The sequence below is a fragment of the Salvelinus fontinalis genome, chromosome 9 (genome assembly GCF_029448725.1).
Source record: "Salvelinus fontinalis isolate EN_2023a chromosome 9, ASM2944872v1, whole genome shotgun sequence".
In the NCBI taxonomy this organism is placed as follows: domain Eukaryota; kingdom Metazoa; phylum Chordata; class Actinopteri; order Salmoniformes; family Salmonidae; genus Salvelinus; species Salvelinus fontinalis.
This window is the reverse complement of record NC_074673.1, coordinates 40,413,803-40,432,460: the sequence shown is the minus strand read 5'-3', so window position 1 is coordinate 40,432,460 and position 18,658 is coordinate 40,413,803. Positions and strand designations below refer to the sequence as shown.

The 18,658-nt window shown below is 41.4% G+C and overlaps 1 protein-coding gene across 2 annotated transcripts; it reads left to right on the top strand.

The window, feature by feature from the left end:
* The first annotated feature begins 8,070 nt into the window (after positions 1–8,070).
* Positions 8,071–16,152, top strand: LOC129862576 (tyrosine aminotransferase-like). Of its 2 annotated transcripts, none has more exons than XM_055934363.1 (12): positions 8,071–8,178; positions 9,018–9,301; positions 9,417–9,521; positions 9,928–9,995; positions 10,148–10,306; positions 10,960–11,098; positions 11,206–11,258; positions 13,464–13,616; positions 14,738–14,866; positions 15,007–15,090; positions 15,188–15,286; positions 15,387–16,152. In XM_055934363.1, exons 2-12 carry the CDS (start codon positions 9,025–9,027, stop codon positions 15,525–15,527), a joined length of 1,407 nt encoding a protein of 468 aa, XP_055790338.1. In that variant the 5' UTR covers positions 8,071–8,178; positions 9,018–9,024; the 3' UTR covers positions 15,528–16,152. The 2 variants fall into 2 exon arrangements, with proteins under 2 accessions (XP_055790338.1, XP_055790339.1); XM_055934364.1 differs by having other exon boundaries at positions 8,090–8,178; positions 9,012–9,301.
* Positions 16,153–18,658: the final 2,506 nt, after the last annotated feature.

Below are 18,658 nucleotides of genomic sequence, written 5' to 3'. Positions count from 1 at the left end.
TAAAGGTTCTTTATTGTGGAAACGTGAATATTTATTGTATTTTATTTAACCTTTATTTAATTAGGCAAGTCAGTTAAGGGGGTAAAGATTGATTAACATATAATAATTTGTGCTGTATTGTACGCCTACCCATCATATTTTTATCGGTTGTGCTTTGCACATATTTAGCAGGTTCCCTTGAATACTTAATTTTTATAAGTTCTTGACGGTCCTGACCCGGAAGTATTTGGCCGTGTTTTATCCGCCGTCATTATGTTGCGTTCAGAACAACTGGAAAGTCTGTCAGATCATGACGACAGTGACCTTCATTTCGGAACGCGATGACGCGTAATGCCGACCGACTTTTAGGGGCAGACGAAGGATGCATTTATTTTATCTAGTAAACATCCATCAATGATTTGGTTATTTATTAGCTATAATAAAACCAACCGTTCTAAATGCAAAGTGGTAATCAGATGTCTTATTCAAACTCAGCTTGCAAGCCTATCATGATGTTTGCCCTTTTCATAGTTACTTGTCCGGCGTCGACCAAGATGGCCGCCTCGCTTCGCGTTCCTTGGAAAATATGCAGTATTTTGTTTTTTTATGTGTTATTCCTTACATTGGTACCCCAGGTAATCTTAGGTTTCATTACATACAGTCAGGAGGAACTACTGAATATAAGAGCAACGTCAACTCACCATCGTTCCAACCAGGAATATGACTTTCCCGAAACGGATCCAGTGTTTTGCCTTCCACCCAATACAATGGATCTGATCCCAGCCGGCGACCCTATGCGACGCCGTAAAAGGGGCAAACGTAGCGGTCTCCTGGTCAGGCTTCGGACACGGGCACATCGCGCTCCACTCCCTAGCATACTACTCGCCAATGTCCAGTCTCTTGACAATAAGGTTGATGAAATCCGAGCAAGGGTAACATTCCAGAGAGACATCAGAGATTGTAACGTTCTCTGCTTCACGGAAACATGGCTAACTCAAGAGACGCTAACGGAGTCGGTGCAGCCAGCTGGTTTCTTCACGCATTGCGCCGACAGAAACATACATCTTTCTGGTAAGAAGAGGCCCGGGGGGGTATGCCTTATGATTAACGAGACGTGGTGTGATCATAACAACATACAGGAACTCAAGTCATTCTGTTCACCTGATCTAGAACTCCTCACAATCAAATGTCGACCGCATTATCTACCAAGGGAATTCTCTTCGATTATAATCACAGCCGTATATATTCCCCCCCAAGTAGACACATCGATGGCCCTGAACGAACTTTATCTGACTCTTTGTAAACTGGAAACCACACACCCTGAGGCTGCATTCATCGTAGCTGGGGATTTTAACAAGGCCAATCTGAAAACAAAACTCCCTAAATTCTATCAGCATATCGATTGTGCAACCAGGGCTGGTAAAACCTTGGATCATTGTTATACTAACTTCCGCGACGCATATAAGGCCCCCCCCCCGCCCTCCTTTCGGAAAAGCTGACCACGACTCCATTTTGTTGCTTCCAGCCTACAAACAGAAACTAAAACAACAAGCTCCCTCGCTCAGGTCTGTTCAACGCTGGTCCGACCAATCTGATTCCACGCTTCAAGACTGCTTCGATCACGCGGATTGGAATATGTTCCGCATTGCGTCCAACAACAACATTGACGAATATGCTGATTCGGTGAGCGAGTTCATTAGAAAGTGCATTGACGATGTCGTACCCACAGCAACGATTAAAACATTCCCAAACCAGAAACCGTGGATTGACGGCAGCATTCGCGTGAAACTGAAAGCGCGAACCACTGCTTTTAACCAGGGCAAGGTGACCGGAAACATGACCGAATACAAACAGTGTAGCTATTCTCTCCGCAAGGCAATCAAACTAGCTAAGTCCCAGTACAGAGACAAAATAGAGTCGCAATTCAACAGCTCAGACACAAGAGGTATGTGGCAGGGTCTACAGTCAATCACGGATTACAAAAAGAAAACCAGCCCCGTCGCGGACCAGGATGTCTTGCTCCCAGACAGGCTTAATAACTTTTTTTGCTCGCTTTGAGGACAATACAGTGCCACTGACAAACCTGCGGGTTCTCCTTCACTGCAGCCGAGGTGAGTAAAACATTTAAACGTGTTAACCCTCGCAAGGCTGCAGGCCCAGACGGCATTCCCAGCCGCTTCCTCAGAGCATGCGCAGACCAGCTGGCTGGTGTGTTTACGGACATATTCAATTAATCCTTATCCCAGTCTGCTGTTCCCACATGCTTCAAGAGGGCAACCATTGTTCCTGTTCCCAAGAAAGCTAAGGTAACTGAGCTAAACGACTACCGCCCCGTAGCACCCTATCCACATCGACGGGTCAGTAGTGGAGAAGGTGGAAAGTTTTAAGTTCCTCGGTGTACACATCACGGACAAACTGAATTGCTCCACCCACACAGACAGCGTTGTGAAGAAAGGCGTAGCAGCGCCTCTTCAACCTCAGGAGGCTGACGAAATTCGGCTTGTCACCAAAAGCACTCACAAACTTCTACAGATGCACAATCGGGAGCATCCTGTCGGGCTGTATCACCTCCTGGTACGGCAACTGCTCCGCCCACAACCGCTAGGCTCTCCAGAGGGTAGTGAGGTCTGCACAACGCATCACCGGGGGCAAACTACCTGCCCCCCAGGACACCTACACCACCCGATGTCACAGGAAGGCCAAAAATATCATCAAGGACATCAACCACCCGAGCCACGGCCTGTTCACCCCACTATCATCCAGAAGGCGAGGTCAGTACAGGTGCATCAAAGCTGTGACCGAGAGACTGAAAAATAGCTTCTATCTCAAGACCATCAGCCATCACTACATCCTACCACCCGGTTACTCAATCCTGCACCTTAGAGGCTTCTGCCCTACATACATAGACATGGAATCACTGGTCACTTTAATAATAGAACACTAGTCACTGTAATTGTCACGCCTGCTCCTGCTCTCCCTCTCAGGCTGCCCTTCATTACATACACCTGTCACCATCATAATGTGCAGCTGTGCAATATGGGACTCACCTGGACTCCATTACTTTGTTGATTACCCCCTCTATATCTGTCTGCTCCTCACTTTGTTCCCTGTGTCAGTATTGATGTTGTTATTTTTCCCCTGTCTAGACGCTGCTCCTGTTCTGTTTCATGTCTGTGTTTCATTAAATGTTCACTCCCTGTACCTGCTTCTCGTCTCCAGCGTCGATCCTTACAGTAATAATGTTTACTCATTTCATATGTATATACTGTATTCTACTGTATTTTAGTCAATGCCACTCCAACATTGCTCGTCCTAATATTTATATATTTTTAAATTCCATTTTACTTTAGATTTGTGTGTATTGTTGTGAATTGTTAGATACTACTGCACTATTGGAGCTAGGAACACAAGCATTTCATTACACACGCAATAACATCTGCTAAATATGTGTATGTGACCAATACAATTGTATTTTATCTGAAACACCATTTCATAAAGCTCCCGGCGAACAGTTCTTGTGCTGCTTGCTGAGGCAGTTTGGAACTAATTATTGAGCATCAGAATTCAGATTACATTTCAGTAACAGTTTTCAATAGGCCCAATTTTACCGGGTGTAGTATAATACCCCTTTACATACCACAATACACACTCCAGTTTCTTACTGACCTAGATTCTTACACAATAATGAGTGTGACCTCAGGAACGTTTGTATTTCATGCAGGGTTATGTTGAGCCAAAGAGGTGTCTGTTTGATGGCATGGGTAAAATATGACACAGAGCTTCTGAGTGGACTGTTAAATCTTCTGACCAATCATTGTGAACCTCTTTTTCGAGGACCAATCAATGACGATCACTTTATTGGAAATTGGGTACATCACTGAGTTGGCACCATGCAACAGGGTGATTCCATGCCAGCGGGAGCGGAACATATTTTTAGTATCTCAGTCAGATTGTTCTGGCAATTCTCACATAGGAACTTAATTGGGAGGAAGGATGTTTAACATGTTTTTTACATTTGTATCACAAACCATTTTTGATCAAATCATGATGAAATTGACCATTTCAGTCCCATTTTTAGACCTACAGTACCAATCAAAAGTTTGGACACAACTGATCATTCAATGTTTTTTCAACATTTGTGATATTTTCTACATTGTACAATAATAGTGAAGACATCAAAACTATGAAATAACACATATGGAATCATGTAGTAACCAAAAAAGTGTTAAACTAATCTAAATATATTTTATATTTGAGATACCTCAAAGTAGCCACCCTTTGCCTTGATGTCAGCTTTGCACACTCTTGGCATACTCTCAACCATCTTCATGAGGTAGTCACCTGGAATGCATTTAAATTAACAGATGTGCCTTGTTAAAAGTTAATTTGTGGAATTTCTTTCCTTCTTCATGCATTTGAGCCAATCAGTAGTGTTGTGACAAGGTAGGGATGGTATACAGAAGATAGCCCTATTTGATAAAAGACCAAGCCCATATTATGGCAAGAACAGCACAAATAAGCAAAGAGAAACAACAGTCCATCATTATTTTAATACATGAAGGTCAGTCAATATGGAACATTTAAAGAACTTTGAATATAGATATAGAGAAAGAAAGAGAGAATTAGAAAGAGAGAGAATTAGAGAGAGCATACATAAATTCACACAAGACACCGGATAAGACAGGAGAAATACTCCAGATATAACAGACTGACCCTAGCACCCCAACACATAAACTACTGCAGCATAAATACTGGAGGCTGAGACAGGAGGGGTCCTTGAAACAGTCTTGATATGTTTGTCAAAAGAGAGACCAGGGTCCAGAGTAACGCCGAGGTCCTTCACAGTTTTGTTTGAGACGACTGTACAACCATCAAGATTAATTGTCAGATTCAACAGAAGATCTCTTCGTATACAAATAGACATTAGACCAGAGAAATCTGTCCTTTGGTCTGATGAGTCCAAATTTGAGATTTTTGGTTCCAAACGCCATGTCTTTGTGAGATGATTTACGCATTTGTGGTTCCCACCATGAAGCATGGAGGAGTGATGGTGTGGGGGTGCTTTGCTGGTGACACTGTCAATGATTTATTCAGAATTCAAGGCACACTTAACCAACATGGCTACCACAGCATTCTGCAGCAATACGCCATTCCATCATCATGGCTTTTGTGGCGCGATGGGTAACGATGCTTCGTGGGTAACTGTTGTTGATGTGTGCAGAGGGTCCCTGGTTCGAGCCCGGGTAGGGGCGAGGGGACGGACGAAAGTTAAACTGTTACATGTGCAAAGCTGTCATCGAGGCAATGGGTGGCTACTTTGAAAAATCTAAAATCTAAAATGTATTTTGAATTGTTTATCACTTTTTTGGTTACAACATAATTCCATATGTGTTATTTCATAATGTTGATGTCTTCACTATTATTCTACAATGTAGAAAATAGTACAAATAAAGAAAAACCCTTTGAATGAGTAGGTGTGTCCAAACTTTTGACTGGTACTGTATACCTGCCTTCTGTAATGCCCTATGATCTGTGAACCGTGCATGACAGACAATATCTTGATGTTATTATACTCCGTATAGTGTTTTCTCAAATATGGAATATGTCTAGATTCTGAAATACACATACATTTATTCAACATAAAAAAAATATTAAAATGAATACCTCAAAACGACCCTTTTTATTTATACTGAACAAAAATATAAATGCAACATGCAACAATTTAAAAGATTTTGCTGAGTTACAGTTCATATAAGAAAATCAATCGATTTAAATAAATTCATTAGGTCCTAATCTTTGGATTTCACACGACTGGGCAGGGGTGCCGCCACTGGTGGGCCTGGAGGGCATAGGCTCACCCACTTGGGAGCCAGGCCGACCCACTGGGGAGCCAGGCCCAGGCCAATCAGAATGAGCTTTTCCCCCACAAAAGGGCTTTATTACAGACAGAAAAACTCCTCCGCACCCCCCATTTCTTGGATCTCTTATTTCAGCTCATGAAACATGGGACAAACAGTTTACATGGTGTGTTTATATTTCTGTTTAGTGTAGTTTATTTTTAGATATTGTTTGTGACAATTATACTCTACAAACATCTACAATTTCTCTCTGGTACTTTTAATGATATGAGCCATTTTATATATAGAAATTGACATCATAGGTCATTAACCAATCACAGCCCTCTTTTAGGATTGCACATTCAGCAAGTCACCAGCAGAGGGAGTTCCCTTTGAATCCATTTTCCCATTCACTGTGTTGGTGGTGCGCATAACATTTTTCATACATTCAGAGTTAGCAGAGTCCACTCTGGAAATGTGATGTACTTGTAGAGTATATTATTCCAAAACAATGTCTTAAAATGAACAACATCAAAAGGGTTATTTTGAAATATGAATATATTTAATGTTGAATAAATTAATGTGAAAAATTTCAGAATCAAGACATACTCCATATTTTAGAGCACATAAGGAGTATTGTGACACAAATGTTTTCTGTATCACTTGGTGTTCACAGATCATAACGTCTTCCAGGAGGCATGTATAGGTCTAAAAAAGGGCCTAAAATGGCCACTTTCGTTATAATTTTCAAAAAAAGTGTTTGTGATAAAACTGTAAAAGGCATTTCAAACATCCTTCCTCTCAATGAAGTTTCTATGTGAGAATTGTTAGAACAATCTGCGATACCAAAAATATTTTCCGCTCCAGTTGGTGTGGAATCGCCCGACAACAGATGTACAAATGGAGAGCTGTGAATGATTCCTGGCTGTGATGTAAGTGACATGTTAAGGGTCATCAAACTGTCAGTGCATACCCCCTATGCATTTGTGTTGACACACTGCCTTTAGAGGGAAAAGTACTGTTAGTCCATAACCATTTTGGGGTAGGTCAAGTGAGGACATCGATTTAGGGTATGTGTTTCAAGGTAAATGTTTTATTCATTCAGAATATTGTGGATGTAGAAGGTGGACAGGAACGTGGTCAACATAGGTACGGAGAATGACAGGGTCCTTCACTGACTCAACCCCATCACACTGGCTGGTGCATAGGGCAAAGGGTCCTTCACTGACTCAACCCCATCACACTGGCTGGTGCATAGGGCAAAGGGTCCTTAGCCAGATGATAAGGGGATGGTGGGGTACAAAGTTTCAGGGGAGTTTTGTGTGTTTTGGACTACTGCAAAATGTTCTTACTAGGATTTGTATTTATTTATCTTGAGAGAAAGTACATTCCTCTGTAAATGTTTCAGGACACAGCTCTCTCTTTATCAATATTGCACCACGAATCGTTCAGTCCCAGTTCACTGATTTACCCATCATGAGGGTAATCAACCCCAGAGTGAAGCAGAAAAACAACAGTTATGCTGTAGGCTACCTGTTACATTACTGTGTTAAATAGAAATGGTCAAGTGTGAATTTTCAACGTGTATAAATTGAAGCTTTATTTTCCACACATGAAGCAATTGCACTGTATCGTATACTACTTATCTGTATTTGACTGTATATACCTATTTAGCTTACATGTACTCCTGTATACATACCGTACATGCTGTGGTCATTTGCCAGAATTCATAATTCCCTTCAGAATCTGGATTTTAAAATAACACAATGCATGGAGCATTGAAACAACACTCTCAAAACCAGTTCTGGAGAGACCATCATGTAAGCAAGGTGTAGCTGTTCCATAGATTAGGGTCTATTAGCCTACTTACCCCCATTTTTACATAGTTTTTTTTTTTTTTACAATGGAAAAATCATACTCATCCTAAACTGCACTCAACCTGACTGAGCCTCAACACGTTTTTGAGAGATCCGTTGTTAGAGGCTGAAATCAATTACTTTGATTAATCGAAACTGATTGATGCTTCATTCGAAAAAAATCTCCCATTCATGAAAATGTGCATTACGCACGAGGACAGCATACGGGTCTCCTGTCACGAGTCTCGTATATGTCCTTTGGAAAGAGTTAAATGATACATATAAACCCAAACCTTGAGATGTTTCACATTTTTGGGAATGGTGTAACAGGGGTGTATGGCACAACACTCAGTCTCCACCAATGAAGTGATGGGCAGGGTCCAACACCCATTTTCGGGGGCTTGCTATAAAGCTGGTTTATAACAGACTTATCAGTATAAGTACATATAGAATATTTTACCTGAATTCCTTCATTTGGAGTGTGAAATTATTTTGAGATTGTAAAGGTATTTAAACATTATTTTGTCATTTAAATGTATGATTACGCATTTAACTACCCTTAGCAAGTAAATATCCAATTTATTAACAGGAAATGTATAATCCGCTACCGGTCAAATGTATTATTGCCTTTTATTTAAGGTATAGCTCGCATGTTTATTATTACGCATGTAGAAACAAATATTACATTATTTAAAAGAGATGCCTATAGGCACTGTCGTTTCAGAATATTTGTTGTTTTTGTCTTATTTCAATTTTCTTATGTTTCTCATATTTTTGAGATAACTCAACGAGGGTATTAAATGGTTCGATTTTATTATGTTAAATGTAAGTTAATTAGGTTATTCATTTATTGTTCTTGCGTGATGTAAATGTGTTTTATTTCTTAGCTTATGGACTATACAATGCATGTATTTATACTGCGCTTGTGATAAGATAGCCATTGATAGACTTGTCCAAGTCCGATCAGTAGATGGCTCTTCATTAGGCCACCTTAATGTTCAACTGCGCGCATATCTTCATTTCAGTTCAGAACAGTAAGCGCAGCGCGTTTGAGTTCAATCTGGATTTTATAGACATGGCACCTGTTGAATTTACATGGGTAATTGAACATCTGGGCTAGCCTACTTCTCTGCACTGACGTTTAATTATCCAACAAGTTTATTTGCAGTTTTCCAATGTATTATTTGTATATTCATTCATAATTTTAGTATAGTATAGTATTTTATTTGTATGATATTTTTCGAAAAAATGTAATGCAGTAATTATTCATCGAAATCTATTTGTTTTACCTATCTTTTACTCCCAATTTGACTTTTCTTCCTATCACTTCCATCTGGAGCTGCAGTTGTAACATGGAGGACAATTCCTATGTGGTCAAAATGAATGGGAATGGTGTCAATGAGAATAGTTCTCTCAATGGCGTCAATGGAAAAGGTCTTAACGAGAATGGTATCCAACATAAGACTGTGAAAGGCAGTGTTTATAAATCCAAGCAGAAGAGCCGCAGGCAGCGATGGAACATCCGGCCCTCAGAGATGTCAATCAACACCTTGAATCCCATCCGTGCCATTGTGGACGGGATGAAGCTCACACCCAACCCCGAGAAGCCCATGATTGCTCTATCCATTGGTGAGATGCTACACCACTATCTTATTTGCATATACTCAGTGTGTTCACTTGTGATGTGCAGTTGTCCAGAATTATGTTTCTTATGTACTCCTTTGTCTTTCTGTCACACCATCAGGGGACCCTACAGTGTTCGGGAACCTGCCTACCGATGAAAAAGTTATCCAGGCCTTGAAGGATGCCATTGACTCACACAAATACAATGGCTATGCTCCCTCTGTTGGTAAGACTCATGCAAACACTTTATCACAGCACCAACACTTCAAAAAGCTTGTCAAGTGCAAAATACTAAGGATAGAGTGAGATGGTGTAAAATAATATTTTTTTGTAAAGAAAATTACATGCTAATTGAGAAGATATTAGATGAGGCACAGCTAAAAGGGGAGTTGGGTGACTTGCAAGGGGTTGAGAGGTTGGATGTTATAAAGGAATTTCGGTCAGGGAAGTTGAGAGCTAAGTGAAATAGGGCCATTAACCTGTCGGCAGATGAACTAAATAGGTTCCCGCTATGATTGATGATGATTGTAGCTCTAATGACGTATGCATGCAAAATCTCCCTTTGTCCCAGCAGACTACTGAATACAGTACACAATACAAAATATAAGCTGTTGTCTTCTACTCATCGACAGGTTATCAGAAGAGCAGAGATGTGGTGGCAAACTTCTACAGTTGCCCCGAGGCCCCCTTGGAGGCAGAGGTGCGTTTACCTGGCTCATCCTTTATCTGCTTTTCCTCGTTCAAACTTTATTTTTCTTCACCATATGTTCACCTCTGTCTCCCTACTGTAACTTTCCCCAGAACTAGAGGACATACAGACCTCTAACAATCTCTTGTTATCTTCTTTTGCAGGATGTGGTTCTGACCAGTGGCTGCAGCCAGGCTATAGATCTGGCCATCACGGTGCTGTGTAACCCTGGAGACAACATCCTAATCCCCTGCCCTGGATTCTCCCTCTACAAGACTTTGGCTGTGTCTCTGGGAATCCAGGTCAAACTGTACAACCTGCTGGTGAGTACTGGAGGGAGAGGGGAGCGATTCAAATGTGAGGGAGAGTGACAAAAATATGTTTTGAGGAGAAGGAACAAAATAGAGGGACAATAAAGCAAACAAAGAAAAAGCGGGCTGATATAGATTTTTTTGTGAAGAGAAAGAAAGAGGGAGAGAGCAAGGGTGGGGAAAATATATTGTTTAAAAGGAAAGATTGGGGAAAATGCTGAGTTCTTCCTCACTGGTGCAAATCTGGCACTTATAAATCACATTGGATACTTACTTTCCTTTAGGCTTACACACACACACAAACACACGCGCACACACGCACACGCACACACACACGCACACACACACACACACACACACACACACACACACACACACACACACACACACACACACACACACACACACACACACACACACACACACACACACACACACACACACACACACACACACACACACACACACACACACTACATACATACATACAAATACATAAATACTTGGAGCTGCATATCATTTCATAGCACTAAGATATCATAGCACTAAGAGATCAAAGGTCATTTGAGATAGTTAGGGCAGTGCAGAATCTGCAGATAGGTTTGTGTGTTTTCAAGTGCATGTGCCTGCTCTCTGCGTCATAGTGGCTTTGTCTGTACTTGCAGCCAGAGAAGTCTTGGGAGATCGATCTCCAGCACATGGAAAGCCTGATCGATGACAGGACAACCTGCCTGATCATCAACAATCCTTCCAACCCTTGCGGCTCTGTCTACAGTAAAGAGCACCTAAAGAATGTCCTCTCTGGTGAGCTCTGTTCATTCACCCCCTGAGCCACAGTGTTCCCTCTCACTATAGCACAATATAAGGATTTATACTAAAACAACTATGACTGTGTCTATTCTCTTGTCTAGTTGCCTCCAAAAATTGCATCCCAATCCTGGCTGATGAGATCTATGGTGACATGGTGAGTTCAAGACACACACAGAAGCCCTCTCAGAAACAAACACAACACAGACAAACACTCATACAGATTAATAGAGAACTGCCATTGTGTCTGTTGCATAAAAGGAGAGGATAATGTATTGTCTTCTGGCATTATGAAGATGTTGAGCTTACTAGGGTGTAACACAGGGTGGATTGGTTTATGGGGGTCTATGGAGGTGTGGTGGAGTACAGTAATAGCCAGGTCATGCATCCAGGAGGAGGCTTCTAGTTCTGGGGTATAGCCTACGTGCTGGCCACTGTCCCTCATGTAATACATAATACCAGCGAGGCACATTCTTTAACATTCTGTAACAGGGAGGTTTTCCCTGGCTCAGCTCTGCTGGGTATCCCAGGAGACCTGCCTGACACGTCCACATCAGCACTGGGGGGATTAGGGGTGTCACAGGCTGAATGCGGGGCTGGCAGTGGCGGAGCAACAGTGCTGGGGTTAGGTCAGCCAGGGCAAGTGAAGGATGAGCCACAGAGGTAATACTGTAGTAGTGCTGAGTGATTAGTGCTTTTTGAGGACGGTTCGGTTTCGTTAAAAAATATATATAATTTCGGTTTCGATTACTTTTTTAAACATTAAAAGCACTATGTGGGTTGAATGCTGTAACAACACAGAATAAAACAGTGAATCAAAGTTCCATGATGCTTATCACATATAAACCATAATTTATTAACATTACTTTAATAAAATATTTCAGCTGTTGTGTATATTACATTTGTTTTATTTGATTACTTTATTATTTAATTCCAAGTCATCATCTCATCTCTATAGAGCTGCTGCTTATGCTGTCTGACAAAATCACTATATTGTAGTTCTTCAAAGTAAATAAGGCATACTTTTATGACTGTTGAATACCAACTATCAATCACTTAGATCATGTATTTTCAGGTAGAGATATCTCGTGAAGCAGCAGCTGCTTTCTGTACCACCTCAAAATCGTCAGTAGGCGCTCCTCTGCTCTGCTTTGAGGGTTGGAATTAGTTTAGTAATTTCCGAGAGTTATTTTAAGATTTTTGGGGGATGGTTTAAGGTATTGGAATTTGTTTTTACCATTGTTGGGTGTTAAATTGAAATTCTGTAAGGTGTTTTAAGATGTATTTAATAGGGGAACAGTATTTTTGCAGTATTTCATGCATTGATGAGATTTACAAGAAATCTGTGTTTTTTATGATTAGTCCCTGTGAGAATGGAGAGAGGTGGTTGGGGTGATTTGTGAATCCTTTAGAGGGGGTGAGTGCATAAATCACATGAGCTCTGAATCCAGCAATGTCTCACTCAGGACAACAGAAGAACTCAGAATGACTGTGCACTTTTTCCGCATGTGTTTGCGATTAATGTAGATGTGAGGGTAGTATAGTGCGAGAGCGAGTGAGAGGGTGGGGGTGTTTAGGGGCTGCGTGGAGGCATGACGTGTCTGGGCAGCATCAGTTCCATCTCACGGTTAGAGGGGAATGTTTGGCAAGCACCAGGCTCTTTCCCTAAGGGCCCCTGTGGGCTCCTCTCTGTGGAAAAAGCCTATCGCTCACAAGAGCATAGAGTGGTGCCAAAAATGCTCTGTTTGTAAATTAGGTCTGAGGTGAGGTTTAAGATTAGCCTTTCTGAACTGTTAGTCAGTGTGCTCTGACCAATAGGATGCGGGGTGGATCCCAAACGCGACGTCAAGGCCTCATCTCTAATGAAAGCCAGCTTATTACAGTTACTGTACCAGCCCATCTGGAGTTATTTAACTTCTTAAAAAATGTGTAATTGGATTACAATTACATACTCAAAAACAGCTTGTTACATTTTGAATTACCCAATCTAAAATCAAGATGAGGGCTGCAATTGTTTGCCTCAAACACACTGAAATGGCAGATTTTGAACATCTTTGAAAGCTGTGCTGAGCCACACAGCTTGGAAGTGACCTTAAGTGGGAATTGAAGATTTCCCCTCTATTCTAATCTATTTGAATCTCCACAACTGCCAAATTTGCTCTTCTTGGTTGCTTTTCGCAGAAAGGTATTTTAATCAAAAAAGTCAGTCCCACTAAACATCAGGGTCTTTGTGTGGATAGAATAGACATGTATCACTATGTAAAAACACTTTCCCTTTAGTGTAAACTAACACTGAGGATTTGACATTGTCCTCTACAGTGTTTTGTATTGATATGAGTGTTTAATGTATCTCCATTATCAGGTGTTTCCAGGTTGCAAGTACCAATCTATGGCGTCCCTCAGCAGTGATGTGCCCATCCTGGCATGTGGCGGTCTGGCCAAGCGATGGTTGGTTCCTGGCTGGAGGATGGGCTGGATCCTCATTCATGACAGGAATCAAATCTTTGGAAAAGAGGTAAATCCTTCAGCCTCTCACTAATTGCATATGTATGGTCCAGTTTATCTATACACATACATTACACTACACCAGTGTTCCCTAATTGACAGCCCAAGGGTGATTTTACGTGGTCCTGGAAGTTTTCTGAGCAAAATATTTCTTTGTTTGAATTCACATTTTATTGTTGGACGTTAAACAATGTATAAAACGCCAGCAAATCAGGTCCAAGTGATTTTAATTTTGGAAATCTGTTCCAAAGTATTCCCACGCATAATAGAGAGATATACACTGAGTATACAAACATTAAGAACACCTGCTATTTCCATGACATAGACTGACCAGGTGAATCCAGGTGAAAGCTATGATCCCTTATTGATGTCACTTGTTAAATCCACTTCAATCCGCGTAGATGAAGGGGAGGAGACAGGTTAAAGAAGGATTTTTAATCCTTGAGACAATTGAGACATGGATTGTGTATTCTGAGGGTGAATGGGCTAGACAAAAGATTTTAGTGCCTTTGAACGGGGTATGGTAGTAGGTGCCAGGTGCACCAGTTTATGTCAAGAACTGCAACGCTGCTGGGTTTTTCAAGCTCAACAGTTGCCCGTGTGTATCAAGAATGGTCCACCACCCAAAGGACATCCAGCCTACTTGACACAACTGTGGGAAGCATTGGAGTCGACATGGGCCAGAATCCCTGTGGAACGCTTTTGACACCTTGTAGAGTCCATGCCCAGACGAATTGAGGCTGTTCTGAAGGGAAAGGGGGGGGATGCAACTCAATATTAGGAAGGTGTTCCTAATATTTGGTATACTCAGTGTACATACAACCATGAAGCCATAATAATAATAATAATAATCACATGATTGTACACAAATGTAAGCAAGGTTTGAAGTTATTATTTTAGTCAAATATTATATCTGTTTTGGCTTCTTGCGGTCAATTTGCAGTCTACAAATGATTTGTAATTATGTTCTGTCCCCCTGACCATCTGCTCATGAAAAGATTGGCCCGCGTCTGAATCTGCTTGATGTTCCCTGCACTACACCAATACTCACACAGTAAAATTAGTCTGTGCATGTCCTCTGGGGGTTGAATCACTTCTTATGTGTCTAATTTGTTTCTCTTCTGCGTTTAGATTCGTCAGGGTTTGGTTAAGCTTAGCCAGAGGATTCTGGGTGCCTGCACCGTTGTCCAGGGGGCAATAGAGAGCATCCTGAACAACACGCCCCAGGAGTTTTACTACAGAACCCTCAGTTTCCTCAAGGTGAGTCGACCTCCCTTGAACCTTCCCGAATTACTTTATTTACAGATGGTAGTAGTCTAACATATTGACGTATCTGGATATCTGTCTGTCTGACTGTCCTACTGACTTGTCTATTGACTGGTTTCCTGCTTCTTTCTCAGTCAAACTCAGAGATCTGTTTCTCTGAACTGTCCACTGTTCCTGGGCTGACCCCTGTGCTGCCAGCAGGAGCCATGTACCTCATGGTGAGTCTCACATGTCCAGAACTCTTGGTGTGGAGTTGGTAGGTGGGGAGATAATAGAACAGACCAGGATACTTAGTGCGTGTCTTGGCATTTCTAGGTGGGGATTGAAATGAAACACTTCCCAGAGTTCCAGAATGATGTGCAGTTCACTGAGCATCTGGTGACTGAGCAGTCCGTCTTCTGCCTGCCTGCTACGGTAAAACATCACACCCACAATGGTCTCATCCATCCTTTTTGTCTACCGAGGGTGGAGAAATGTTCTTGTTCTGTCTTTTACAACTCTTCTCTTCCTGCAGGCATTTGAGTACCCAAATTACTTCCGGATCGTGGTGACCGTACCAGAGGAGATGATGGTGGAGGCATGTGCACGGATTCGGGAGTTTTGCCAGCGCCACTACAGACCCTGCAGCCAAGACAGCAACGAGCTGGACCAATGAGAGAGTCTGAGAGAGAGGGAGACCAGAGAGTATGGACGCAGTAAGGGACAAAAGTGAATGTGAAAAAAAGAGAACGGGAAGAGAGCGGGTGAAAGAAAGAAGAGAAACTAGGGAAGAGGAGTGAGAGAATTATGTTGCACTGCAGGAGCAAAGGATTCAGCAATGTAATTGGTGGTCGTCCATCTTTGGTAACTTAAATTTATGAGCAGACCTGATATTTATATTTTGTATGGCCATTTTATGTTAACCTTTGACTAATTATTTGGCTTCATGGTTGTATCAATTCTCAAGGCTCCAGTGTTATTTTGTATGTTGGGTTGACCAGAACACCATTGGGCCTATAGAACCAGGGACCGGGGGTTTACCCACCCCCTTTGTTCAAACCATGATGGGGTTAATGGTTGGGTTGATCCTACCAGGAAAACAAATGGAACTCAAGCACCAGCACGGATCAGATTACATACAGTGCTTTCCATAGTCTGTGTTACATACTTTTTCTTGCTATGATTATGATGCTCAACCAAAACCTTTCCTATCTACTTGTTAATCTATCTTCATGTAATATTGAATGTTATTTGTTTTATGTAAAAAAGTTATTTAAACCAAAGTAAAGCTATGAAATACCTGCTTTTTGTTGTGACTCATTAGCTCATGGTAATATAAAAACTAAATCAAAGGATGTATCCACTAATTTATTGATTATAGTTTGTTATTGAGGCCTACACTCAATCCAGACATGGGGATTTGACCTGAGCTGACCTGTCCATCAGTAAAGTCATGTAACAGCTTATTAAGGGTTGAATGGTACGTCCAATCGGTCCAGAATGGGGGTGGACATGGTTAGGGTTTCACTCACTGGTCCTTTGTCTTTGACACGCCTGCATGTACCCAGTGTTAATGATCAGGTGTAAATCTTCAAAAGACTTCAAGAGAATTGAAACATTAAACATGAACACGATGTTGAATGACTTCAGTCTTGAGCTGTTGTCATTTCATACTTTGTTTATTCAGTACTCTTATAGATTTTCTGCCAGAACTTTCTCTTATAGTAAAATGTCATACCCCCTAGAAAGATCTCGAATCACCTTCAGTTTCAAAGCGCTATGTAGGCTCTCTTGGATTTAAAGAAAACAAACATCCTCACAAATAATAAATATTACATTGGAATACTTCCCCTCTTACTACACACAGATACATTTATCAGTTTGACTATTTGTACTGTAGATACACTTGTGGTTCAATGGTATGCTTCTCAAGATTATTGTAAAAAATGAAAAATCGGTGTGATGACTGACTAGGATGAAATCATTCATTGCTGATACTACAGCACAACCTACTGTTTGATATATGAATTGCAGCCTGGGACCATACTGAGCAGATTCAACATGGTCACATTATTTGTCCTCCAGGACCTGCATACCGGAATGTATTTGCATTACACTACCAAACACTTTAAGTTTAATCTACACTATTGTACAATATCACATATATCGCACAGTGCATTTGCCTATGTAATCTCACATCTTTCCTACCACATATTGTTTGGGCATGAGGATCCTGTAGTCTAGGTCTACAGTATTTCCCCTCAGAAGAAAATGTCCTTTAGGACATTCCCCTTCATCCCCTTCATCCTGAGTGTACACATAAATACACAATAGTGGTGAAGTACTTCTTACATTGTTCAACGATTAACTAGAAAGATAAGGAAGCGAGAGAGCAAGAGAAATAAGTCCCCGAGTGACCTGCAGCTGGACTTCCCTGTAGGACTGAAGGTGGGATTACAGTACATTTACATTTTAGCAGACACTCTTATCCAGAGCAATTTACAGTAGCAAGTACATACATTTTAATACTTTTTTCATAATTGTCCCCCATGGAACTCGAACCCACAACCCTGGCACTTCCCATGCTCTCCCAACTGAGCTACACGGAACCACATACACACAGACACTGGCACAAATAATCACATGGATGATACAGGGACTAATGGTCTCTACTGATACCGTTCTTGACATTTCAATAACAAATCTCTGTGTGCGTTCACATCTTTTAAATTACTTCTAGAAAGTGTGTGATGAGCTCTTCCCTATAACAGGTGAAGAAATGCTCACCACTGACACTATCTGGGCCTGTGGAAGGTCAGAACGTTATCTTATCCCCTTATCTTTATTAACATCACTATACTTTATCTCATAGCAACAAAACGGTTTGTCTTTCTTTGTGGTCTATGTTTGGTATCTTCAAGTGTGGTGTATTGCCGTGCCTGTCCTGTAATGCTGTGCAGGATGGAGGCCTTGCAGGCCCCAGGGAAGGTGAAGAGTATTGGTGTCCAACTTCAACATCCTCCAGCTTGAGAGACTGTTCTCTGTGGCCAAGGTTTCCCCTGCAGTTAACCAGGTACTCAATAAACCTTTGACCTGCTACTAAAGCAACATTCTGATATCATGAATACCTTAATAATGCATTCTACCTTACTTCTTTAACCAGCTCATACATCCAGTACAATGTACAGTTAACTGTGTTTATGCATGGATGCTACATGTGTAAACGGGTGTGTGTTGACCTTGCTGAAAGAGTGTGTGGGTGTTGTTAATGGGTCCGAGAGGAGGAGACAAAAATGGACAACGGCCGAAAGAGCGTTTTGACATCTGTCATATCATCTCTCTCTCCTCTCCTGCAGGTGGCGTTGCATCCCTATCTGGTCCAGTCTAACCTGGCAGATTTCTGCAAGTCTGCAACAATACCCTCAATGCCTACAGACCCTTTGGTTCCCCTAGGCCTAGAAGACCCAAAACATGTGTCCTCCTGATAATAACATGTATGGGGGAGTGTGGTAAATTGAGCCATTTTTTACATTCAGCATCACTCCGTCAAGACAAATATAGTATTGTTTATATCAAAGATTCAACATGTGTATCCCTAGAAATAACCAGAAATTATGTAAATGTTAGTTTTGAAAACATAGCCCAAAAATGTGATCTCTTAGCGCAACTTACTCCAGGTATGAGGTGAGTTGAGCCGCGGACAGGTTAAGCCGCCTACAAATTTCTGTACTGAATGAAATATTACCACCATTTAAAAAAACAAAACATGTCTATCAATATTTCCCAAACACAATTCAACACAATCAG